Raw genomic sequence first — 27,487 nt, forward strand, 5'->3', positions numbered from 1 at the left:
CCAAATCTTCGTAAAGCATTAAAGACTGAATGTGTCCTTTGACATGTAGAATTTCAGGATCCAGATATACTTCTTTTAACTTGGTGTCAATTTATCATGAGAGATTATTTTAACCCTGTATCAAAGACCTAGCACATATGTGCAAATGTCTAACTCAACCATTGTCTTCACTTTGTTAATATAATTTGCTTTGACACGTTATCCTTTTACAGTGAAGGTTCTGTAGTCTGATAATTTCGGACTGTAGTGATTTGGCTGAATATTTACAAATTGAAATACATGTCAGATGGTTATAAATCACTAACTTTTTCATTATGGTTAGGCCATTACTTGATATTTTTTAAAAAATTATGTGTGAAGGTAGATTGTCTATGACTTTTATTTCAGTATAATAAAGGGATATAAATACATTTTATAAAAAAGAGCTAGGGTTTAGAACTTGACTGCTTATGTATTTTCTTTATCAGGCTGTGAAGTCCTTGAATACTGGGACTACATTTTATACTCTTGCATTCCCCAAAGAGCCAGGCCTATGTACAAGGTAAAAATTATAGCTGCTATTTGGCCCAACTAAATTTGTTTATCACTGATAGTTGAAAGATTCTATTTTAACTTAGAAGATTACTATGAGGCTCAAATGAGATAATGGATTCAGAAACTCTGCAAACTACAAAAGCACCCCATATATACAGGGTGTTATGATTATTTAACAGAGGTTAAGAATTCTCTTGTGCTCAGAAAGACCCTGAAAAACTGGAATTATCCTGTTGATCCTTATTTTCTAAATTCTGTGTGTGTCTGAGTGACCCATTCATTTGAGGATCTGGTAAGACCTAAGGATCTGCTTCCCAGAAACCCATTCATTTGTACCAGAATTTGCAGATCATTTCAGAGCATTCATAGTTCCCTGGAACCAGGCATAGTAGTAAATGATCTTGCATTAAAAACCTATATTCTAGTTAGAGGAAGGTAAATTCAAATGGTAGCTCCAAATAACCAACATGGAAAACATGCACATGTATATGACATTGATCTTTAGAAATCTGTAAAACTCCCCCCCAAAAATAACACAGGCATATGGCAAATCTGTACTTACCTATCTGGATTTATTAGGGATCGGATAGTAATAGCAGCCTTTAAACGCTGCTTGACATCTAGGTAACTAGAAGGTTCATCAAACATGAAACTATGAAAAAGAAAAGCAAACATAATTTGAAAGAGAAGTATGACATAATTCTATCTTGCATGTTATTTTAAAACCCTATAATATAGTTCATGTTTGGCAACAACAAAAATCCCCCTATTCTAACGAGGAGTCTACACTGTAATAGTAAAAACTTCTGTATTTTGTTCAGAAGAGAAATTACGAAAAGCCGAACTGCATATTGAACATGGAGAGACACTCCCAGATTAGGCTACCTTACAAATTGTTACCTGCTTGTGAAAAATATTCTGATTTAGTCCAAAGTAATACAGAGAGCTTTTCTCTTAAACAGTTGAAGTCAGCTGCATTAAGTAAGTTTCTGGAGTGGAGGGCAGTGCACAGAATTATAGACTAGAGGGCTAGCCTGCTTTGGATGCCAGAGCAAAAACGTGGAATATGGGAGCAGGAAGTATTGGGGAGGAGAGAGGCACTTGAAGGTAGGAAGGAAACTGGCCCTTTTTACTCTCACATAGCATGCCACCCTGATTCAGAGTTATCTAAAAGACCTTATATTCTACTTGAAGTATTTATAAAAAAGTTGCTGGCTTTGTTAGAGAGCTTAATTAAGTCTTAAAAAATATTCTTCTTATGTTCAAAGAGAGTTTAAATAATAAACAACTTACTTCATAGTAAAAAGCTCAGGGCCCCATCAATTGTAAAGTATTTATCTAAATAAATGAGTTTCTCCCTCTGTAAGAAGAACAGGTAGAATGGGCAGTTGATGCACAGCTGCTTCAGCTTACCTCAAAATGAGAATCTTAGATACTACTTGTATTGTTTCTCTCAAAACCACCGTTTTATTAGCAGTATTACAAATAAAAGCTCTAAAGTAAGGATTGAGATCTATAAAAGGTATAAGGTAACCTACATGTCAGCTTTCTGTATGCAAACAACAGCACAAGCAAATCTCTGCAACTCTCCTCCTGAAAGATCTTCCACATTTCGTTCTTTTAGATGGGTTAGATCTACAAAGAACATAGAGGCATTGTGTTTAACATTATAAGTTTTATTTCACCTCTGCTAAGTAAAATTTATATTGTAGGTCATTCTGAGTTTGACTATTTCAGTTGGAAATTGTGCAAAATAAAAAGTAAAGATGACAACTACCAGAGATTTCCCATATCTAATCTAATAAAAGAGAAACATGCAAATTGACCATACCTCTGCTATGCCCCAAGCCATGCCCACCAGCCAATCAGAGCGACTATATGCAAATTAACCCAACCAAGATGGCAGCCAGCAGCCACGGAGCTGCAGCAAGCAGGAGGCTTGGTTGCCCTGGCGATGGAGGAAGCCAAGCTTCCTGCCTGCCCTGGCTGGCTGTGGCCTCCACAAAGTTTCAATTATAGAAGATAAATAAATCCCAGATACCTGCTTCCAGCCAGCCTCCACTGGGAGCTTGGGTGGCTGGGGGCTGTTGCCAGCCTGCAAACAGCCATCAGCCCCTCACCCAGGCTAGCCAGGCACTCCAGTGGGGACCCCCACCCTGAAGGGGGCGTGGCCAGTCTGAAAACGGCCCTCAGTCCCTTGTCCAGGCTGACCAGGCACCCCAATGGGACCCCCACCCTGATCCGGGACACCCTTCAGGGCAAACCAGCTGGCCCCAACCCATGCACCAGGCCTCCATTCTATATAATAAAAGGGTAATATGCAAATTGACCTTAACAGCAGAATGACTGGTCACTATGACACACACTGACCACCAGGGGGCAGACGCTCAATGCAGGAGCTGCCCCCTGGTGGTTAGTGCGCTCCCACAGGGGGAGCTCTTCTCAGCCACAAGCCAGGCTGATGGCTGCCAGTACAGCGGTGGTGTTGGGAGCCTCTCCTGCCTCCTCAGCAGTGTTAAGGATGTCCGACTGCAGCTTAGGCCTGCTCCCCACTGGCAAGTGGACATCCCCCGAGGGCTCCTGGGCTGCCAGAGGGATGTCTAACTGCCAGCTTAGGCCCATCCCCTGGGGAGCGGGCCTAAGCCAGCAGGTGGACATCCCCTGAGGGTTCCCAGACTGCGAGAAGGCACAGGCCAGGCTGAGGGACCTCCCTGAGTGCACAAATTTTTGTGCACCGGGCCTCTAATATTTCAACAATCCATATAAAGACATCTGTTTTATAATTTAAGTTTAGTAAAACACATATACAAAATAAACTCTTACCAAGCTGTTGACATACAATTGCTTGTGTCTTTGTTTCATCCTTTCGGTCCAAAATAGACCCTACGGTCCCCTGTCATAATATACCAAAAACAGTCATTACTGTTTTCCTCCAATATTAAAATTAAATTCAATGTTAAAATCCCTTCAATCTTTGCTTTAATTTGATATGTTTTATTATATCTCCATCAATATCTATAAAGTATAAATTCTTCCTAAAAAGCAACTGACCTTTGCAGCCTTGGGAATCTGGTCTACATACTGAGGCTTGATAATAGCTTTGAGGTCATCTTCTAGAATCTTGGTAAAGTAATTTTGTAATTCAGATCCACGGAAGTAAGTCAAAATTTCTTGCCAATCCGGTGGATCCTAGAAATATAAATGTAATTACTTGAATTTAATTTAATAATACAATTGCAAGGAGGATGACTGTTACACAAAATAGAACATGTGTCCAAATAGAATACTTTTGGCTTCTAACTTAATCTTAATATTGAGGATTTAATTTCAAATCAAGGTATACCAACTGATAACAGTTTAATAAAACTCAGAATAATCAGATAAGTAGCACCAACAGATTTTAATTAAAAAATGGAGTTTCATCTATGTATAGTTTCTTAGCATTAATTCCACAAATAATTTTAAAAATAACTTAAAAAAAAAAAAAAAGACACAGCCCTAGACGGTTTGCATCAGTGGATAGAGCATTGGTTAGCTTGTGGACTGAAGGGTCCCAGGTTTGATTTTGGTCAAGGGCATGTTACCTCAGTTGCAGGCTCGATCCCTGCTCCTGGTCAGGGTGCATGTGGGAGGCAACTTATTAATGTATCTCTCTCAAATTGATGTTTCTCTCTCTCTGTCTCTCCCCCTTCCTTCCACTCTCTCTAAAAATCAATGGAAAAATATCCTTGGGTAAGGATTAACAAAAGCAAAATAAAACAAAATAAAATGACATATATACTCTCTTTCAGTCTCACAAAACCAACCCAAGCTATCTATTTTTTATAAGGTGGTAATACATACATCGTACTTTCCAAGGTTTGGCTTTTGCTTTCCTGCTAAAATTTTTAAAGCAGTTGACTTTCCAATTCCATTAGTTCCAACTAATCCCAAAACTTCACCTGGACGAGGGATAGGTAACCTGCCAAAGTATACAAAAATAATAAAACTCAGAAAAAGCTACATAATATCAAAATGGCATACTTTAATACACTTGCACTCCACACACATCCATTAAGCTAAGAGATATATGCCAGATATTATTGGCTATTAGAAAAAACCCCAGCCAAGATCAACTTAAACTGTTAATTGTTAGAAATGCATCTATGGCAATATTACTCCAAGTTTTATTTATTCAAAGTCTGTACTAAAGTAACAATTATTCTTTGCATATAAGGCTCAGTTTTAATGTATAAAAAAATGCTTTGGTAAAAAATATCATAGCAGGTGCAACCTCACACTGTTGTTTTTGTTGTTGTTGTTTTCCTGCCACTTACTTACAAGGGAGAAGTGCCACATCAACCAGAAATATTCCACTTCATTCTCCCTGCTGCAGGAGGCCCCTTAAAGCTGGCAGGTTGAGAAATACCTTTTTATTAGTTAAATCTAGACTTCCAGATTAAAAATATCAGTGTTTAGCAGATAAAAACCCTCAAAGGACTCCTGTAATTTAATAATATATGTCCAAGTTCAGAGTAATATTCTCTGTTGATCATGAAATCAATAAATAAAATCAAGGACAAGTTTCCTTAAAAGTCATTTTGGGAATACATGTTTATTAACAATAGTGATTCTCAACCCCAGATATATATTAGAATCATCTTGGAGCTTTTACAACTTACTGAGGTCCAGACTTTTCATCCAGAGATAGGACGTAACTCAACTGGGCTGAAACCTGGGCATTAGTTTTAAAAAGACCCCCAGGTAACTCTAATGCTAGCCAGAATAAACAACTGACATATATGATTCCCTGTGATGTTACAATATTGTATTTCTCTTTAATGCATGGATAATACAGTTTTTCCCCAGTCTTGCATATCTCTGAAAATTCCAAATGCATTTTACGGAAGTAAAGAGGAAAGTTTACTTGAAAATATACCTGTGAAGTTTGAAGGCATTGGCACAATATCGATGTGTTGTTTCTTTTTCCAAGTTGCTCGGTAAATTGACAATTGATAAGGCGCCAAAGGGGCATTTCTGTTATTTAAAGTAAAGAATTAATTTTGTGCTAATTTTTACAAATAAACAGTTGACTAAAATGGAAAGATTAAGTAGTTTTTATAAGCAATCTTCTCAAGATGGAGTTGCCCAAAGATGTAAAATATTTTTCATTTCCTTAAAAGTTTCTAGAAGGCAAAACTGTATCAACTAATTTTGCATTACCCTTAGTGGCTGCCATAATCTTAGACATTTAATGTTCATTTAATAATTATTGAAAAACTACAGAACTTGGAAGTTTTGTGTGCATTTGTTTACATTATTACATAAAAGAAGGCAAGATAAAACATGGTTATTGAGTACTATACAACTGCATATTCAGCCTATGACAGATTCCTTCCCTCTACTTCCTTCTTCCTGTCTTTGTATACATCTGTTTCTACCTTAAGTCCTTTAAGGTCATGGATTGTACCTTTTTTGTCTATTTATGTCCCAACAACAGCTAGCATAACATCTGCATAGAGCAAGGATTAATGTCTTTCTGCTGTGGTTTTTTAACTTTCCATATGAAAAAGATGTTTCTTATTCCGAGTAAATTCACATGAAAAAAGATTTATTCATAGAAAACCTTATTCAAATAGTACTTGACTAGTAATCAGATAAATGGCTATGAAACAAGAATGGCAAGAACTGGAGGTTAATTTAAGAGTGGTAATGTGGCCCTGCCAGCGTGGCTCAGTTGTTGAGTGTCGACCTATAAACCAGGAGGTCAGGGTCTGATTCCCCATCCGGGCACATTCCCGATCCCCAGTGTGGGGTGTGTAAGAGGCAGCCAACCAATGACTCTCATCATTGATGTTTCTCTCTCTCCCCCCCGCCCCCCTCCTTTCCTCTCTGAAATTAATATATAAAGAGTGGTAATGTGGCTAGAGGAACTTATCAGATAACTTCAAAAAGGTACATCCCAGAGTATAATCTCACATTTGAGATTTGTTTAGCAGAAGAACTGTTCAGTGAGCTCAGGGACCAATTCAAAGTCTCTGTATAGAAAAATTTCACTGAGTTCTCATTATATGTTATAAGAACATAGATAATTAAACAAATAAAACTTTTGCTTTCTAAATAAATAATTACTACCCTCTAAACCAGGGGTGGGCAAACTTTTTGACTTGAGGGCCACAATGGGTTCTTAAACTGGGCCGGAGGGCCGGAACAAAAGCATGGATGGAGTGTTTGCGTGAACTAATATAAATTCAAAGTAAACATCATTACATAAAAGGGTACGGTCTTTTTTTTTTTTTTTAGTTTTATTCATTTCAAACGGGCCGGACCCGGCCCGCGGGCCGTAGTTTGCCCGCAGCTGCTCTAAACAAAACTATTAATTCTTTACATGAGATATTTCTCTGCCAATCAAGTTACCCTCATTTACAGAATTCTTTTTATTCCATCAATGTACATAAAATACTTATAGGCTAAAGTAATTTAAACTTCTCTAAATCTACAAGGGAAAAAATATCCACACTGTTCATATATGAAGTGAATTATAAGCATTTTAATTTTGGGGTATATACTATCCTCCTCCCCAAATAGACATCACATTAGTATCTTTTCAGCCACTGAAGTGCATACCCCAAATTTTGGAACCTCATTTTCCTACAGCAGTGAAAAAAGAAAATAAAGTTCTTTCTTCATAGAATTAAAAATATATTACTCAAAATCAGATTTCCAGCACTAGAGAACATTGGTATATAAGAGTATTTGCTGGAAGAAATATTTCCTGTTTTTATTTTCAAAATAAGGGAAATACCTTCTTTCAGGTATTTTCTTTCTGGAAGCCAATGCAGAATACACATGAAGCTTATTAGAATAAGTAACAGGGTGGTATCCATACTCTGGTAAAGGTCCTTTCTAAAATGCACTATCTATGAATAAAAACACCTAAATTAAGAACTTTGTGAACTGGCTCCTAATTATCTTTCATGAATTTAAGTTGGAAATTCATAATTCTTAAGTCAAAAGCCTTAATCAAACTTTTCAATGCAACAAAAACTAATTTGGGGTATTTTGAAAAATTATACTAATGGAATAAATTCAACAAGAGAAGAATGTACAATACAGCAGAAAAAGCACTTAAAGATTAGGTTAAATTAAAAAATTTTGGCCATATGCACTTCTGTTTAAAAGCTGCAAATTTGCCAAAACCGGTTTGGCTCAGTGGATAGAGCGTCGGCCTGCGGACTGAGGGGTCCCAGGTTCGATTCCGGTCAGGGGCATGTGCCTGGGTTGCGGGCATATCCCCAGTGGGAGATGTGCAGGAGGCAGCTGATTGATGTTTCTCTCTCATCGATGTTTCTAACTCTCTATCTCTCTCCCTTCCTCTCTGTAAAAAATCAATAAAATATATTAAAAAAAAAAAAAGTGCAGCATTTACATTTAAAAAAAAATAAAATAAAAATAAAAGCTGCAAATTTAGCTCTAGCCAGTTCTGCTCAGTGGATAGAGTTTTGGCTCTCAGAGTGAAGGGTCCTGGGTTTGATTCTGGTCAACTGCATATACCTCAGTTGCAGGCTCGATCCCTGGTCCTGGTCAGGGCATGTGCAGGAGGCAACCAATCAATGCATCTCTCTCACATTAATGTTGATGTTTCTCTTTATCTCTCCTTTCCACTCTCTCTAAAAATGAATGGAAAAATACCCCCACAGTTGCAAATTTAAAGTTATATGGACTTGAAAAAATGTATGTTATATAACTTATATTTTTAGAATTCATATTTCCAAACAGTTCTGGTGAAGAATATCCTTCTCATAAAAAGGTGGAAATATATATATAGTTGGAAATGGCTTTACAAAATTGAGTATTTTTATTTTTAAATACAAATTTGGCCTAATTACAAATCAATAATATTAGATTATTGATATAAGTACAAAATTTATATTTATTCATTGCTTTATATCTTGCCTCTTTTAAAACAATTATAATATATTCAGAATTTTCAGATTTCATTTTCAAGTTATAAATTTGATTCAGTAAATAAAGTATCACTTACCTTAATACAAATACCACAGCCAATACAAAGAGTTTCAGAAATCCAAGCTATTTTGCACTGGGGTGTAACCTCAATACATAGTTTTCCTGGCAAAAGAAAAATACTCTTATGAGGCAAGAGGGAGATGACTCTAATATATTTATTTTGTTTAATTTACTACAGGGGAAGAAAATATGCTGGTAAAATTGTGGCAGATCCTAAAAGTTTTATTTTTAAGCTGACTGACCTAAATATTTAATTCACAAAATATGCTTTGCAAATGGTAATGTATATCAGAGAAAAGAATGAAATAAGTTAGCTAGATCAATTAAATTCTAAAAAGTTAAGTAGTTATCTAATATACAGACAAAATTAAACTTGGCATATAAACAGGAATATTAATAATGGATTTTCTGAACAGCATGGAGGACTATAATAGATGACATCTAAAGTCTCTTAAGATTCAATAAGCCTATACAGTGGGGCCTTGACTCACGAGTGTCCTGACTAACGAGTTTTTCGAGATACGAGCTGTCTCTCGGCCGATTTTTTGCTTTGAGTTGCGAGCTAAAATTCGGGTTACGAGCCAGCTTCAGATACCCCACCGCTAGTTGGAGCAGCGAACGTCACAGTGAATGCCACAACATCAGCCCAGCATCACGTGTCATTGTAATGGTGAAAATTGATTTGACATACGAGTAATTTGAGTTATGAGCTCCGTCATGGAATGAATTAAACTCGTAAGTCAAGGCCCCACTGTACCTCACTAGTACATTTAAAGTTACAATTACTTTAACAGAGTTCTAAAGATTACAAACAATTCATCCATTCTGAATTGCTGTAAATTTATTTTATCTTGAAAATATAGCAAAATCTCATGAACAGTGATTCTTATTAAGCTCTTTAAAGTGAGAATATTATCAAATACAAACATGGGCAATCCTTTCTCCATGACTTAGAATAATTATAGGATTTTGTAGAACAGTAAGAATATCAGTAACTTGAACTCTGGTTTGACTTCATATTCAGTAAACTTTTAAAAATACTGATACTAATACATTATCCTATAATTTAAAAGAAACAGAATCATGTAGTCATAAAACAATAAAAAATTCAGGACAAAATCTGGTCTCTTTACATTTCAAAGAAACTAATGGCAAAAGTCTAGACAACTATGAAGCCAACTTGTTCCTTTTAAAATTTTACTTTTTTTTTTATATTTTATTGATTTTTCACAGAGAGGAAGGGAGAGAGATAGAGAGCTAGAAACATCGATGAGAGAGAAACATCGACCAGCTGCCTCCTGCACATCCCCCACTGGGGATGTGCCCGCAACCCAGGTACATGCCCCTGACCGGAACGGAACCCGGGACCCTTCAGTCCGCAGGCCGACGCTCCATCCACTGAGCCAAACCGGTTTCGGCGTAAAATTTTACTCTTAATCTTTAAATGATCCATGGAATAGCTTACCCATTCGAACCACAGGACAACTCTTTTTGCACTCTTGCCGACATTTCTTAGGTTTACATTTGTCATGGTTGACAATAGCAATTCTTGTTAATTTATCTGCCATAATTCTAGGTAGGAATATCCAGCTCTTCTGTTAAAGAGAAATTAACAAAATTATGGCATAACCAATGCAATTAATTGAGAAATTAGTCAGGCATAAAAGTTAGATAGGAGAGACCAACCAAAAGGCTTGTATGCATGCACATGAGCATAAACAATGGACACAGACCGGAGCAGGGTGAGGGCATGTGCTGGGGGGTAGAAGAGGTTGGGGAGAGGTCAATGGGGGAAAAAGGAGATTTATGTAATACTTTAAACAATAAAGAATTTAAAATTTAAAAAAAAAAGATAGGAGGACTTAAATTATCCCTATATTCTGATATGATTATCTAGAATTAGTGAAAAAACACCATTTTCCATCATCACACAAAAAAGAAATGATCTAGGAATCAACTTAATAAGACACATACAAATGTGAGGCAACTTTTAAAATATCATTGAAAAACATAAGACTCAACAAACAGAATGATATTTTATCATAGAGAATAGTAACACCAGAGATTTCAACCTTCCCCGAATTTATACATTTAATCCAATCTCAAGGGGGTAGGGGGAGAGAGAAAATTAACCAAGCAAACCAAATTTAGAGCTCTTATGAGAAAAATAGTAACAGCCAGGAAAACTGAAAAAGAGCAGATGGAAAAACATGATATAATACACATGCGAAAGATGTTTACTCCCTCTCTCAAACTAAGCATTACTTCATGTAGTAGTACATGAATAAAACTATCCATCTCACTATAATGACTCTATTGATGAAAACAGCAATTTCTAAGATTCTGACCATTGTGTTGGTAGAAAAAGTAAAAATTGCATTTATCTGGGAATTTGCAATATGGACAAGATGAATTTTATGCTAACAGCACTGAAAAGAAAAGGAAACAAAGTAACTAAGTATAGACTGTACTCACTTTTAAAGCTTTTGTAAGTCTGGATATTTAACAGTGCCACTGATTATGTAGCTAAGGTCAAAGTGAATTTAAAAATCTTTTATAATACTGGGCTAGTGATAGACTTAAATTGACCTTAATTTTCTTAGACTCGTGATTTCAAGTAAACAAGTTCCCAAAGTGCCTTAATACACCAGTTTTCCAATATGTAATGAAAGAACCTGAGGCCAAGAGTACTTACTGACAAAAACATTCTATTGGGTTTTTTTTATGACTGTGATCCTCAATCCTCTTTTTCTTTTTGACAGACTGGCTCCCCTTGTAGATCTCTGAGTATTTCTCACACATCTCAATATCATTATACTTGGAGGAGGATAAGAAATTTTGCTCCTCAGTGCTCCTCCCAGACTATTATTATTTCCCCCTTCTCATTAGAAGTTTCAGTGTTTGCATTTCAGATCATTCAACTTTTGTCATTTACTGACCATCAGATCACTTGCTCCCACTCTTTGAGGATTTCAGACGTTGGCTAACTTTCACCCTCTTTTACAACTCCTAATTCTTGGTTCAATATGTTCATAGATGAATCACCTATTAACAGCCTCAGTTCATTAACCCCTCTCCTCCAATGATCCGGTTTTCCACCCTCCCTCAGCCACTCATTCTTTTGGTCAAACCCTTGACCTCGCCTTTACCAATAACTGCAATCCCTCCATAGTCTCCATTACAAATACCTCATTCACCAACCACCACTCTTATCTGTTCAGCTCACCCTTCTCATACACAACAATCCAAACCTTTGAATTCCCCCATTTCTCAGACCTACTATCACTATCTCTTGACTCTACCACATTTCCACTTTTTCTCAACCCTTCATAGCTTCATTTCCCTCAGTACCCAGCAAAACTTCCATTGTCAACCATTTCTACTCAACTATAATCCTGGTTAAAAGCAACTTTTCACCTGCACACATACAGCTGAAAATGGACAGAGAAAACACAAAGCCATGCTGACTAGTGTCATTTCAAGTGAACCCTTGTGCCAACCAGCAATCACTATACCGATTTCCAGAGCTAAGTCCATTTGCACACTAAAAGACATCCACTAAGAATATCCCAGTCTTCCTCCTGTCTTTCACATCATTAGTTATTCTTCCCACTGGCTTATTCCATCAGCATTCAAACACTCTATTATCTGACCCCACATCTCTCATTGCTTTATATTCTTGTAGCAAGACTACTTAAAAGAGTTGCCTATAATCAACTGTTTCAAATTTCCATTTTTTCTGGAATCCATTCCAAGCTTTAGTGACTATCATTCCATCAAAATAGCTTATCATGCCATTCATTACTCTTAATAGCTTTCCAAGAGATCTCTTTGGTTCTACTCTTACCTCCTTCTTTTCCAAGCCCTGAAACAGTTCATTCTCTATACAGGAGCCAGAATGATCCTCTTAATGTGTAAGCCAATTCATGTCACACCTCTATTTGAAATCTTGCAATGGCTTCCCTACTCGCTCTGAATAAAAGCCAAAGTCCTTAAAATAACCAACGAAGCACTGACCAGCCTCTGTTAACATTCTGAGCTCATCTCCAATTAGTCTAGCTATTCATTTTGCCTGTCATGTTGGTTTCTTGCTGTTAAGTCCTAGTATATACCAGACATGTTCTTGGCATTTTCTCTTCTCTCTGCCTGTAATGCTATTCTCCATAGTGAGTTACATGGCTCACTCCTTCAAGTCTTTAATGTTTATTTGTCAGTGAGTTTTCCTTCTCTAGCCATACCATCAAAAAATACACCCAACTGCCTTTTTGTCCCTCTTCCCTATTTTATTTTTTCTTAGTTCTTCCTATTATATAGCAAGTTTATATGTATTCAACATATATGTATATACTATATGTGGTGTATACAGAGTGGGGCAAAAGTTTATAGTGGTTCATATGGAAAATAATACAGAAATTAATAAATAATACAAGAATAAATTGTTTTGCATACTCACAACTGTAAACCTGCTTTTGCCCCACCCTGTATACACATTTATTGTGTGTATATGTATGTATACATACATATGTATGTATTTACATATTCTCTCTCTACACACACAGACAGTATTTTTCCTTCTCCAAGTAGAATGTACTCTATCATGAGGGCAGGGATTTTTGTCCAATTGTTTATCTCAGTGGCTAGACCAGTGTCTAGCACATAGTAGGAGCTGAAGCATGTGAATGAAGAAATAAGTTTAAATATAGTAAATAATTTTCCTATAGTTATAACAACTTCAGAAACCTTTCAAGTTATCAATATTTCACAGTGATGGTTATCCACTAAAGTATATATTGAAAGAAAAAAAAAATCACCAAAATGGACACTAAATATTTATGTAATACACTAAGTTATGTTAATTAATAGGTTCATTTTACCTCTTTAAAACCTTTAAAAACTGGTTCAGGTCTCATAAAGATTAGAAGAGGAAGAAATTAAATGACTTTTGAATTGTTCCAAAAAGCTATCATCCTGGAAGTGACAGCTCCCTGAAAACTGAAGATTTTTTAGTTAGCTATTAAAGTAAAACTGGACACCATACAAATCACCTGGTGAATGAGTGTAATAAATTCTCTAGGGGATAAATCTTTTATCATGAAATTACTTAAATGAAACTTTATATCTGCCAAACTACTAAAATGTTTCACCTAATTATTTCAAACCATCCTATTCTATATAATAAAAGGCTAATATGCAAATCAACTGAACAGCGGGATGACAGGTCGCTATGACGCACACTGACCATGAGGGGGCAGCCACTTAACACAGGAGCTGCCGCAACCCCCCCCACCCCCCCTAACCCGTCAGTGCACTCCCACAGGGGGAGGGCTGGCTCAGCCAGAAGCCACTGCAGGGGGCTGAGGAGCAAGGGATCCCACACTGAGAGGGTGCAGGCTGGGCTGAGGGGCCCCTGCCCCTCGCACCCTCCCCCCAGTGCACAAATCTCTTGCACTGGTGCTCTAGTATATAATAAAGTGATAAGAGGTCTGAAGATATTTCAGATCTGAAAAACTGTTCAAAATAGGTACTCAAACAATGACTGTCACTGTCCTTCTCCCAGCTGGGAGGCACAAGGGAAGTGCGGCATACATGAAAAGCATCTGCAGTCTACGACCAAAATTACTATAATACCGTGTATAAGCATCTGAAGATCACTGTTAAGCGATGCTTCACATCACACGATATAGTCTAACCTATGATTACTGTAGATTATTAGTCTTATAAAACATCTAAGTTGGGAGTGGTACACAACTGATTTCAGGGTCATAAAATTGAAGGCATTTAGAAGAGACACTAAATTAATATTGCTTTCTTTTCCCCCCACAACAATGAAATGATCTTCCTAAATGAATTATTATTTTTTTTCTTAAATAGGGAGAACAAGGTTTTTAACTAAAAATAAAAGAAACCCTTTTGGTTCAAACAGAGGTTCAGAGCCCGTGGTTAATACAGCCAACGCATTATTGTCCGGGAGCTGGGACAGGATGACTATTCCCAGGCCAGGGGACCCACGGACTGAGGGCTGCAACCCCACGCCGCTGCCGTTCATGCCTGGTGAGCAGTCCTGTGCGAGAGGCTACAAGGAAAATAAAACCCTGTCCTGACAGTCCTCTCCTTAGCCATACACCGCGAACATGGGCCAATGTCCTGTATGGGACGTGGAAGGGCTCTGACCGTGCTGACTGCAATGGACGAACCCCTGAAGGGAAAAACAAAACAAAACAAAAATAAAGGCACTTTGAGTGAAGACACCACCCCTGGTCTCAGGGGTCTGATTCAGGGGCAGAGGGAATAGTCACTAAGAGAGAAAGCGCCGAATGCTATAAACGCGCACCCCCCCCCCCCCTAAAAAAAAGCTGAAGGCGCTAAACTGGGAGATTAGCTGGGATCACCCCAGTGAAAAGCCGGGTACAAGCTGTTCGACGAGAAAAGCAGGGCGACGTCCGGCCATCGTTCCTGCCAAGGCTGGGAGTGGACGAGGGCTACTCAACCTCACCGCAGCAATGACTATGGACGGAGATGCCACGACTCATGCCACGATCACCAAACGGGGGAAGAAAAGGCCACGACTCCCCCAGACCAGACACGCACGAGTGAAAATACACCCGTTTTCCTGTGCCCGGGGAAGAGGGGGTGCTCGGGGTGCTGTATATTCGGAAGGAGCCTGCCTCTCTAGGGGGCTCAGCTCCGGGCAGAAGCGGGGTACGGGGGGATGGCAGCGGCGGGGGCTGTCAGGTCCTGGTATAATGTGGACATTCTTTTTTTCCAACGTTATCGTTGAGACGGCATCGAGATGGGTCTATTCTCGCAGCCTCCGGCGGGGCTGGCGGGCAACAGCGGCCGAGACCCAGATCAGCTGGAAGCGGAGCCCGACGCGCCGCGCCCTCGCCGGCTGCCACGCGCCGCCGCGGTCCCCGTCGCCGCCACCTGAGGCCTAATCAGAGGTTCTAGAGTCTTTACCTCGCGGCGGAGGGCGGCCAATGGCCGAACGCCCCGGGGCTACTTACCTACCTGGAGAGAGCGACCCCCTGGCGGAGGGGAGCGCAGAGGCCAAATCGGCGCTGGCTGTCACTTCTCAGGTCCACAACGTGTTCCTACGGCGTCCGGCCAAAATGGCGGTGCCCAGCCGCGCCTCGCGCACGCCTCGGGGACGTAGGGCGCGCACGCGACGGCGAGCGCCGGGCGCGACGGAGAGGCGTGACGTCGTTGCGATGCGACGCCAATTGGACGTCACTGGGAAGCCGGGCTGCCCGGAGGAGCTCAGTGGGAGTGGTGCGGCTCTGCTGCAGGGCATCCTAGAAACCCGAGCTGCAGCGTACTCGGTCTGCAAGCTGTAAGTGCCTGAGCTTTTCCCGACGTGGAGAAGGTTCTCCCGCAAGCACATGCGTTCTCTTCCCCAACCTCAGTCTTTTTGTTTTGTTTTGTTTTCCGCGCCCAATTTCCAGGCCGGTGGGTCAGGAATGGAGCTTAGCCATGGCCCGTGTTAGCCCTTCCGTTCAGCACAGGCGTCCAGCAGGACCCGAAGAGTCTGGTGCAGACGCTGACGTTCCTCCTTGCGACTCGGCTCCTTCTGGACCGTATGGCCAGGAACCCAGTCTTACCTGAACTCCGTGTTTTATCCACTTGGTGGCGTCCAGTACCAAGTCCGCCAGTTGAATTCCTCTCTAGTAGAGAAATGGGCCTTTCTTTTCTTTTTACAAATTTGACAATTTTGAACACAGCTTGTAATTCAGCTTGTGAAAAAAAAACAACTCAGGTCCTGGTATAATGTGGATATTCTTTTTTTTCAACGTTATTCAGCTTGTAATAATGGTCAGAGGTTTAATTGTCTCACCTTAGACCTTACTTAACTTGCACATGGCAAGTACTTGTATATTGAATATATATATATATATATATATATATATATATATATATATATATATATATTCATTTATTCATTCAGTAAATTGCTAATTGAGCATTTAAGTTTTAGACCTCTACGAATTTTACAGTCCAGTGCTATTTAGTGAATATCTAAGTGCTGGTGTGGGGATTAGGGAACAACTGAGATCAAATAGGAGGTATCAAGGAGATAGTATATGGAACTATTGATCCAGGTTTATAATAGCATGTGTAACGATGTTCAGTAGCTGTAACTTCGAATTTCTGAGGCAGTTTTTTATACTGTTCACTCTGCAAGAAGTTTTGTTTTCCCACATTGGCATAGATGTAACAAGATTAGCAACAGATGTGAAAGATTAAGTAAACTTTTGATTTAGAATCGGCCAGTTACACAGACCTTGAAGCCGTTTTTCTGACTTTATCTTCTATGGTAAGAGCACATACCGTCTAAATGATGCTTTTGACAACTAGTGGGAAAATGTGATTTTTCTCTGCATCACTTAATGGATTATTTAAAATGGAGACCCATATTCACATATTTCGGGAATAAGAGTATTTCTATCTGAGTTTTCTAAGGGAAAAAAATGGCATTTGAATTAAGAAATGTTACTCATAGAGGAATAGCACTATAATAAAGCTGTGGAATTATAGATCAAGTCAACCTCTTTGACAGGAGAGGAAATAAAGTCCAGACCTGCCCAATGTCTAGGCTAGTTAAAGAAGGGGCTGAAGCTAAAACGGTAATCCTGTGCCCCTTTGCCCACTGTACTCTGCTGCTTGACACATAAAATATTTTACAAGCTGAATTCCCAAGATTATAAAAATTACAGTGGTTGATTTATGTTAACTGCATTTGAGAATAAGATGATTATTATCAAGGGTCTATTAGTGATCCATTTTGCTATTAAATGTTTATTTTTACCTTTTGAAAAAAAATTCAGGTCCTGGTATAATGTGGATATTCTTTTTTTCTACATAGAATATTTTAAAAATGACCACACCAAACAAGACCCCTCCTGGTGCTGACCCTAAGCAGTTGGAAAGGACTGGCACAGTACGGGAAATTGGGTCACAAGCTGTTTGGTCACTCTCATCTTGCAAACCAGGTAAAACAAAACAAAAAAGCTGTTCGCAATAACTACTCACTAGTACAGTTTTCTTGGATTCTGGACTGACTTTAATATCATTTTTGTTTATATACTTCATCTTAATTCTAAAATAATTTGAGTTTCCATCTGTTATATATCTCTTCACAATTGCTTTACTACTATCCACTTGACTTTAACTGCATATGTCATAAAGTCTCTTCTTTATCCTCCCCTATCTCTGCTGTGATTAAGTTATTTGGGATAAGTGGGTGATAACATTTTTTGAGTGATTACATATCCCAAAGTAACTTTATTTTACTCTTGGTTGAGATAGAAATCTTGAGTGTCAGTCTTTTTCTCTCAAAAATTTGTGGATACTGTTTTACCATTTTCTTTTTTGTCGTTGCAAATAAGATGGTGTATACCTGTCTCGCTCTCTCTTTTTTATATAACTTGTTTTTTGGAAGCATTTAAACCAAGCATGTCTAACTCAAAGGCTAACACGGGCCAAATAAACAAGGTTTGTTTATGTGGGCCGCAAAAAAACAAAAGCTGCAATTTTCATAGAAATATAGGTTTATTTTGATAGAGACATGCTGAATACAAAGGGCTGAAATAAATGAGTAACCATTAACATAACATAATAGAACATTTTAATAAAAATTAATATTTTCGTGAACATTAACTTATCAGACACTGAATAACTGCACCAATTAATAAGCGTAATGCAAATAAACCTATTTTTCTTGTTCTCCAAAAGCGAAATATTTCCGGTTGCTCACACCAAACAAGTCAGTCCAAGACTAATGACATGGCAATTGGCTGCTAAAATATTCGCTGCTAGTATTAGTGGAGAGAAATAGTGCGCCTACGTGTAAGGCACATAAGGGAAATGAATGCAACACGATTATAGTAATCAGTCATTAGCGAACGTTGTAGTTCATTGTTAATAATTATGTATAACAGGATATTGTAAAAATTAAGTTAGGAAATTTTTATTAAAATGTTTCTTACATACCGCAAAAATATTCGTTGTGGGGCGCGAGTTTGACATGCTTGATTTAAACCATCCTGTTTATCAAACTTTCTGGACAGATATATATATGTACACATATATGTATAGTTATATATGTGTATACAGACACACACACATATATATATATACTAAGTGGCCCAGATTATTATGACCACCTGACGTTTGTAGGCAAATTAGCTATAATTTCGCGCTGAAGTTGCTAGAGAGCCAGACCATTATAAATAGGGAAGCAGGTTGTTTACCACGACAGTAGAAGTTATTTTTTTCTGAAGAGATGGGTAAACAATGCGATTTAACAGCCTTTGAATGTGGGATGATGGTTGGCGCTCAGAGCCATGGAGCGCGAGTATCAGCAAAACAGCTGAAGGCCTGTTCGAACAGCTTTGCTGTCTGCAGTTACCAAGATAAAACGTCTCCAATTCACATAGAAACACAAGGATTGGACAGTCGAGCCTTGAAAAAAAGTCATGTGGTCCAATGAATCACGTTTCCAGTTGCATCATGCAGATGGCAGAGTGAGAATTTGGCGGAAACAGCATGAAAGCATGCACCCCTCATGCATGAGTACAACCCTTCAAGCTGGTGGGGGCAGTGTTATGGTTTGGGGCATGTTTTCCTGGCATGATTTGGGCCCTTTAATTCATGTGGAACAACGTCTGAATAGCACAACATACCTAAGTATCGTTGCTGATCAGGTTCATCCTATCATGTTGATGGCGTATCCCAGTGGAGATGGCTTCTTCCAAGAAAATGCACCATGCCACGGTGCTCGTATTGTGCAGAAGTGCTTTCAAGAATATAAGGGAGACTTTACCTTGCTTAGGTGGCCCCCACAATCACCAGATCTCAATCCACTTGAGCATCTGTGGGACGAAGTTAAAAGAGCCATCAGGCAGCTAGTTCCACAACCATCAAATCTCACAGAACTGGACAGTGCTATTCATCAGGCATGGTGTCAGATTCCTTGCATCACCTTTCAACATCTTGGGAGTCAATGCCAAGAAGAATTGCCACAGTATTGAAGGCAAAAGGTGGCCCAATAAGTACTACTGATGGGGTGGTCATAATAACCTGGCCACTCAGTGTATATTTATATGTGTATATATATATGCTTATTTTATATTTTAAATATACAGCTCTTTCTTTAGCATGAGAATTTATTGTCACTTGTGGTGTTTTTAGGATTTGGAGTGGATCAATTACGAGATGACAATCTAGAAACTTATTGGCAATCAGATGGCTCCCAACCTCATTTAGTGAACATTCAATTCAGGTAATACATTAAAAAATTTTTTTCTTGAATTTATTGCAGTGATGTTGGTTAATAAAATTACATAGGTTTCAAGTATACAGTTCTGTAATACAGCATCTGTATATTGCATTGTGTTCACCACACAAAATCGTCTCCTTCCGTCACCATTTATCCTCTTCTACCTCTCTCACCCCCCCTTTTCCTTTTTCTGCTAACTAGGATGTGTTTAAAGTTTACTCCATCATATCCTTTATGAATTCTTTATGATACACAGTTCCTATTTCATAAATATTTTTCAGATATACTTTTCAATATGATTTATTTCAGAAAAATATGCTTTGCTTGTGACCCAATACAATAACTAAATGCATGGCATTAAGTACACCTGGAGTGACTTCCATTTGGAAAAAAATATTTTAACTTAGAACCAGTAAGGACATTTTTAGTTTTGAAATGCTTTTTTGTGGAAAAGGAAACCGGCCATATATATATATATATGTTTGTCAATTGCTTTGAATTTACTGATTTAGATGAAAATCATTAACTTTGTTATCTTGCACCATTTACTAGTATGCCATCTGTTTTTAGTTTGTTTTTATCTTCCTACATTACGGATTAGCCAATTTCTTATGGAAAAGCCAGATAGTAAATATTTTAGGCCTTGTGGATTATCTGGCCTCTGTTATAACTACTCAGTTATTCTATTATAGCATGATGTGCCAACTCCTGTCTTAGAGTATTAAATATGTATACCCAGGAATAAAAACAGCAGTTAATAAATTTTTTAAAAAACTTAACATACCAAATACTTTGGTAAATGTCTTCCCCACTTACCCATTCATTTTATTTAACCTTTACAGCTATTTTTAACCCTTATTTTGTAGTTTCAGAGATGTATAAATTAAGTAGCTTGCCCAACGTCACACAACAAGTAAGTGAAAGGATTGCTATTTGAACATAAATACTTTGACCAGAGAGCCTGCACTTTTAACTATTATACAGTATAGCCTAGGGCAGGGGTGGGCAAACTTTTTGACTCGAAGGCCACAATGGGTTCTTAAACTGGACTGAAGGGCCGGAACAAAAGCATGGATGGAGTGTTTGTGTGAACTAATATAAATTCAAAGTAAACATCATTACATAAAAGGGTACGGTCTTTTTTTTTTTTTTTTTTTTTTTTTTTTTTTTTTTTTTTTAGTTTTATTCATTTCAAACGGGTGGGATCTGGCCCATGGGCCGTAGTTTGCCCACGGCTGGCCTAGGGTAAATTGTTTCTTTGTGACATCAAAGGCTGTTGCTTAAAAGTTGTATCATGAGTATCCTAATTTAATTGTTAGAACTAGTGGCCTGGTGCACGAATTTGTGCACATTGAAAGGAAATTAATTAGAAGAAATATTTTAATGTCGCCATTCACCCTTTCTCTGTAAGTGTCAACCAAATTCATAGTCGACAATGACAGATCGAAACACACGTTTATCTATCTATCTATCTATCTATCTATTTTTAAACTTGCTTAATTAGACCTGCTTTCTGATTTAGCTAAACTCTTTCCAGCCCAGTGAAGCACCCCAGCTTCTCTTTTAAGTAATTGTCAGCAACACAGCAGTAAATATCAACACGAAGTGATTATTATTGTAGATCACACAGGGAGAACAAAGGTGAAATATTTAACTGTAGCAGTGTTTGACTGTATTCTGTGCAGTGAGAAAACCTGAAGTCATCTTCAAGTTCCACCATTTCTTACTTCTTTTAGGTGGGGTCAAGTTTCTAAACTTTCTAAATCTCCATTTTCCGGCTAATGAAAAGAAAATAAGATTCTACCAAGTCTCCTATCTACCTACTCCAGGACTTCTGTGAGGATCAAATGAGATGAGGCATGTGAAAATGCTTCACAGACATTTGGTTAAAGTTTGAAATGTTTGCACCTGGGTATAAAGCAAGTCATGTTCCTGGGTTGAAGAAACTCCAAGGAGGATAGTCACTAGGTAGAGGTAGCTGGGCATTGCTACGTGACGTCATTACCTGGTGCCTGCAGCGACTGTTTCTGGGCTGGGCTGGGCTGTGGGCCACATTTTGAGCCGTGGGGTCTTGGCAGCGTCGGCTGCTGTTTGGTGGGGTGTCGCTTCAGGGTAGTGATGGGGCCTGTGTCCCACTTGGAGGGAGCTGAGTGTTGCTTTGTTAAATGGCCTGTCGCTAGGGAGAGGAAGCTAGGCATTGCTATGTGATGTCATTACCCAGTGCCTACAGCCACCTTTTCCGGGCTGGGCTGTGGGCCGCGTTTTGCACCGTGGGGTCTCGGCAGTGTCAGCTGTGATTGGATGGGCTGTCACTCGGGGGTGGTGGCAGGGCCTGTATTCCACTTGAGTGTTGCTTTGTCGGCGCCCGGTCCTCAGTGCTGTTTCTCTGTAAATGGCCAGTGTGCATCAGGGCAGCTCCTGCGTTGAGTGTCTGCCTCCTGGTGACCAGTGTGTGTCATAGTGACCAGTCAGATGGTCGGACACTTAGCATATTAGCCTTTTACATATATAGATAGCAGGGTTTTCTCCGAAAATACAGTTTTATACAGAAGGCTAATGTATTGAATAAATAATAATAAAAATACTTTATTAAAATGATGAAGAACAGAAGAATATTAAGAAAAAGAATGAAAAGTTCTGTTGGCTTACTTTGTTTTAAAGAGAAAGGTTGATAGATTAACACTTTAGATAAATAAAAAATAAATAAATGAAAAGGTCAGTATTTCCTAGAATCTACTTGAATGAGAATATTGATTGCCATAAGTGCCATTGTTATTTAAAACTAGAGGCCTGGCGCACGATTAAATCGTGCGTGGTTAGGATCCCTAGGCCTAGCTGCAATCAGGGCCATGTCCGCCACCCAGCCTCGCTCCTCCATCTCCGTGGCCCCTGCCCTGTGAGGCTCCTTGGCCTCAGCCGCCCAAGCCCCGTGACACTCCTCTGCTGCCCCGCGAAGCTTCACGCTAACAGCCCCCGCCCTGTGAGGCTCCTTGGCCTCAGCCGCCCAAGCCCCGTGACACTTCTCTGCTGCCCCGCAAAGCTCCACGCTAACAGCCCCCGCCCCGCGAGGCTCCACGCTGACAGTCCCCGCCCCGCGAGGCTCCGGGCGGCCAGGGGTCCACAGCTCCCACTCCCTCAGCTCCCTAGCCTGCTGTTTGGTCATCCGTCCGGTCGTGACGGCACCTGGTTTTTTATATATATTAGGATACTTTGAACAAAAAGTACTTTATAAATTTAATAGAATCATATACACACCAACACATGTTTAAACCAAATCATACTAATTAATTTTCCCTCCTCCCCAAATTTTAGACTGTCCATAACTTTTTTATTTTATAAATTTTTAAAGTTTTAGGTTCTTAAAAAATATTAGTTAACAGATGAACACTGGGACCCATTATATCATCACACTGCAGTTTTAGCACTTAGACATCTTTGTAAAAAACATTTGTGCAATGACTGAATAGTTTATTGCATTTTCCCCTTATTTTTAAAAAGTAGAGCAAATGGAAAAAAATCAAAGAGCTGATGCCATTTAAAAAATAATAGGTACTAAGCTGAATAACTTAAGACAGTTGTGATTATGTTAGAAATCATTAACCTAAACCAGATATTATTGGACCTTACTAGTTAGCTACATACTGACTCTGAATGGAAACAAATGAAAGGAAATATTAGAAATTGGTGGTCAAAGAGTATGACTAAATATAAAACATGTGGTGTAATTTAGGATTAGGTAAATTTTTACCTCTTAGGGAGCCAACTTTTATATTTCCATTATGTAAGCTCAGTGTTCTACTTTCTTCTATTTGATTTTCTATATGTTTTTTATTAATATACTAGAGGCCCGGTGCATGAAATTCATGCAAGGGGGTGTGTGTCCCTCAATCCAGCCTGCACCCTCTCCAATCTGGGACCCCTTGGGGAACGTCCGACTGCCGGTTTATCCACAAGGATCAGGCCTAAACCGGCAGTCGGACATCCCTCTCACAATCCAGGTCTGCTCGCTCCTAACCGCTCGCCTGCCTGATTGCCCCTTGTCACTTCTGCCTGCCAAACTGATCGCCCCCTAACTGCTCCCCTGCCAGCCTGATTGACGCCTAACTGCTCCCCTGCCAGCATGATCGCCTCCAACTGCCCTCCCCTGCCGGCCCGATCACCCCTAACTGCCCTCCCCTGCTGGCCTGATCGCCCCCAGCTGCCCTCCTCTGCAGGCCCCATTGCCCCCAACTGCCCTCCCCTGCTGGCCTGATTGCCCACAACTGCCCTCCCCTGTCATGACCCGCCTCCTCCATGCGAGACAGCGGAGAGGCTGGGACTGGCCTCCTCCGCACCATGCAGAGCCGTGGGACCTCCAGGTCCGATGGCGCAGAGTGGCCACCGGGCCCTGCCTCCGCTGTGTGCGCAGCCATCTTGTGATGGTGTCGCGCAAAGGCGTGACGCCACCTAGGCTTTTATTATATAGGACTAGAGGCCAGGTTATCTGTGCCCCGGTGGGGTCCATTGGCCTGGCCTGCTGGGATCGGCCAAAACCGGCAGTCTTAAATCCCCCCAGGGATGTAGTAGTGCTGAAGCAGCAGGCGGCCCGGGAGGAGCCCGAGCCCGGGCACTGCGCTGCTCCCACTCATCCTAGCCCTGCTGGCCTGCTGCCCACCACAGCTCTGTAGGCTCGCTGCCGCTCCGCTGCAGTCTCTGTGGGCCTGTCCTAGGGCGATATCAGCACACCCATGACTGAGAAGCGGCCGTTGGCTCGCGCCCAATGAGTCCTGATGCCAGTCCAGATCCCGGTCCTGGTCTGGATGAGGGAGGGATGCCCAGGGGGAGTGTCCATGGGAGAGGCTCTGGCGCCACAGCTGCGCTTACCAGCCATGAGCCCAGCGTGTGGCGCCCATTGGTCACCTGAGCAGTGCTCCCACTGTGGGAGCGCATTGACCACCAGAGGGAAGCTCCTACGTTGAGCATCTGCTCCCTGGTGGTCAGTGCGCATCATAGTTACTGGTCGAGCAGTCGTTTGGTTGTTTAGGCTTTTATATATACATATAGATTATGCAGTAAAGAAAGGACTTTCTGTATTGAAACAAAGTGTTACATGTAAGCTTGAAAGAAGTTCAGTTTGGACTTTATATTTTGTTAAGATAAAACAAAATATTTAACTCCTTAGCTATTCTCCCCTTTACAGAGAAAATAAGCAACTCTTATTTCTTGTAGTAGTTTCTCAGCTAGTTGAGTGAGATTTTAGAAATAGTTTGTATTAATGATGTGTCAAGGTGGATGTGTAGTGCACAAATACAAAGTAGCATTTTCTTTTAGATCCCATTGCTGCTTTAAATCAGGGGCAAGTTCTTTCCTTGGCCTGGGTGAGAACTCAATAAGGAGCAGGTATGACATTTTGGGTAACATATACACATATACAGTTCTCTGTTCATTTCAAATAGCAAAAGATAGATTTAAAATGAAAACATTCAGCCCTAGGTGAAGTGAAAGCTTCAGACTTGCTTTAGTTTCTTGTAAGGTTTCTTTTCTACCTAAGGTTGAGTCTGTTGTAAATGGAATAAGAAAGCAGTAGTTTGCTTCTCTTTCCCCACCTCACTTATTTAGCTACTCCCATATTCTTTTTTAAAAATATGTTTTTATTAACTTGAGAGAGAGAGCAAGAGAGAGGGAGAAGGGGAAAGAGAGAGAGAGAGAGAGAGAGAGAGAGAGAGAGAGAGAGAGAGAGAGAGAGAGAAACATCAATCCATTGCATCCCGACTGGGGATGGTATCTGAAACCTAGGTATGTGCCCTGACTGGGTATTGAAGCGGCAACCTTTCAGTGCATGGGACAACACTCACCCAACTGAGCCACACACTGGCCAGGGCTTCTCCTATATTCTTAACTAATTTCTGAACTCTTTAGGCCTGCTGATATGGAAGTGGAGAAGGAAAATCCATAATTGCCAATTCTCTCTTGGTGATCTAGCATTGGAGCTCCCTGTGTGTGACTACGTGTCTAAAGTTAACTGTATCTTATGCATGCTTTTGTGGTTGAGAGAATCTGCTTCCAGTCACTTAATGGTGCTGTGGGTGATTCACCTGCAACTCCCTTGGTGAGGAGGATGCATTCATCATTTGCTCCTTCCTCAATTCTGAGGCCTTTGTGGACACCTTCAGCTTCCTGCTGAGGATTGTTTATCCTTACTAGCCAGAAACTAATATAACCCTTTAGGTTAGCAGGTTGATGAAGTTCCCTTCCACTCTTAGTGTATTTACACTTTTTTAAAAATGAATACTATTAGATCTTCTCAGATGCTGTTTCTGTATCTAATTATATGACCATATGATTTCTCTTCTTTGGTCTGTTGAGATGGTCAATTTTAATGATTTCTTTTATTGTAAAATACACATACCATTTATCACTTTCAAGCATATAGTTCATTGGCAATAAGTACATTCTCATTGTTTTACACCTGTTACCATGTCTAGAATTTTTCATTATCCCAGACTGAAACCATAACTCCCTATACTTTTCTTTACCCAACCTCTGATCACCACTGTTACACTTTTCTGTCTGTTTATTCTGTTGATTTGTTAATTTGTTAATTTATTTTTTAATCCTCACCCAAGAATATTTTCCCCCCAATTATTTTTTAGAGATAGTGGAAGAGAGGGAGGAGGGGGAGAGAGGGAGAAACATCAACATGAGAGAGACACATCGCATGTGCCCTGACCAGGGCCAGATCAAACCTGCAACTGAGGCATGTGCCCTTGACCGGGAATTGAACCCGTGACCCTTTGTTCTGTAGGCTGATGCTCTAACCACTGAGCAGCCAGTCAGGGCTCTGTCTATTTATTTTTTATATCTATCAATTTTGGCCATTTGACATCTTCTTTGGAGAAATGTCTATTCAAGTTCTTCACCCATTTTTGAGTTGCTTTTTTGTTTTCTTACTGTTGAGTTTTGGAATTCTTTATTCTGGATATTAATTTCTTATCAAATATGATTTTTAAATGTGTTATCCCATTCTGTGGGTTGCCTTTTTACAAAAGTTTTTCATTTTTATAAACTCCAATTTATTATTTACGTTCCTTGTGGCTTTGGTATTATATCTCATTGACTGGTTATAATTGTTCTATTTTATTATTAGATGTTGTTAATCCCTTACTGTGCCTTATTTATAAATTAAACTTTATCATAGGTATGAGACTCCAGTTACATATTAATCTGCTCTATACTGCCTCATAGACCACTGATATTGTATTCATTTTAATGAGGGATGAGAACTTTTTGTTTTTTATACTTCTCTTTGGAGAGTTTCTATAGCTATATGATTGTATTCACTGTCTCTGCAATGATTAAGCTGCTATTAATCCCATTCAATAAATTTCTTATTTCAGATTTCTTTTTCATATCCAGAAATTCCATTTGGTTTTTTAAATATCTTTCATCTCTTCCCATTTTCATGTTTTCTTTTAATTTTTTTAACAGATTTATGGCAGAATGGATTTTTCAGAGTGCTCACAACATTATTACCTATTGCACATGCTCACCTACAACTTTGCTACTCTCCAATCAAGAGATGGCATCATTGTGTCTCCCCCTGAAACTGGTTGGGTCTTGGCAGATTTCTTGCCTAAGAGTATGGATGTATGATACTGTTATTTCTGAGGTTGGGTCATAAAAAGCAATACA

The 27,487-nt window shown here is 39.6% G+C and overlaps 2 protein-coding genes across 5 annotated transcripts in view; one reads left to right on the forward strand and one right to left on the reverse strand.

Annotated features, from left to right (window-relative positions):
- The window catches only part of ABCE1 (ATP binding cassette subfamily E member 1), a 32,185-nt gene extending 16,489 nt beyond the window's left edge, over positions 1–15,696 (reverse strand). The window contains exons 1-10 of one of the 3 annotated variants that reach the window (XM_059697926.1): positions 15,550–15,686; positions 13,416–13,533; positions 10,007–10,136; positions 8,558–8,643; positions 5,453–5,550; positions 4,378–4,495; positions 3,586–3,723; positions 3,358–3,427; positions 2,073–2,169; positions 1,097–1,186 (exon numbers count right to left, since the gene is read on the reverse strand). In XM_059697926.1, coding sequence (XP_059553909.1) covers positions 1,097–1,186; positions 2,073–2,169; positions 3,358–3,427; positions 3,586–3,723; positions 4,378–4,495; positions 5,453–5,550; positions 8,558–8,643; positions 10,007–10,136; positions 13,416–13,451 — 863 coding nt within the window. In that variant the 5' untranslated portion in view covers positions 13,452–13,533; positions 15,550–15,686. Of the gene's footprint in view, positions 1–1,096; positions 1,187–2,072; positions 2,170–3,357; positions 3,428–3,585; positions 3,724–4,377; positions 4,496–5,452; positions 5,551–8,557; positions 8,644–10,006; positions 10,137–13,415; positions 13,534–15,545 lie in introns of all 3 variants that reach the window. The other 2 variants (XM_059697927.1, XM_059697928.1) reach the window with 2 other exon arrangements.
- Positions 15,697–15,759: 63 nt separating this feature from the next.
- Positions 15,760–27,487, forward strand: part of ANAPC10 (anaphase promoting complex subunit 10) — a 52,875-nt gene continuing 41,147 nt past the window's right edge. For both annotated transcript variants that reach the window (XR_009453030.1, XM_059697929.1), the window contains exons 1-3: positions 15,760–15,871; positions 17,402–17,528; positions 19,729–19,819. Coding sequence is in view for 1 of the 2 variants with exons in the window: in XM_059697929.1 (XP_059553912.1) it covers positions 17,414–17,528; positions 19,729–19,819 (206 nt within the window). In the remaining variant the exon portion in view is untranslated. The remainder of the gene's footprint in view (positions 15,872–17,401; positions 17,529–19,728; positions 19,820–27,487) is intronic.

The sequence above is a fragment of the Myotis daubentonii genome, chromosome 5 (genome assembly GCF_963259705.1).
Source record: "Myotis daubentonii chromosome 5, mMyoDau2.1, whole genome shotgun sequence".
Classification (NCBI taxonomy): Eukaryota; Metazoa; Chordata; class Mammalia; order Chiroptera; family Vespertilionidae; genus Myotis; species Myotis daubentonii.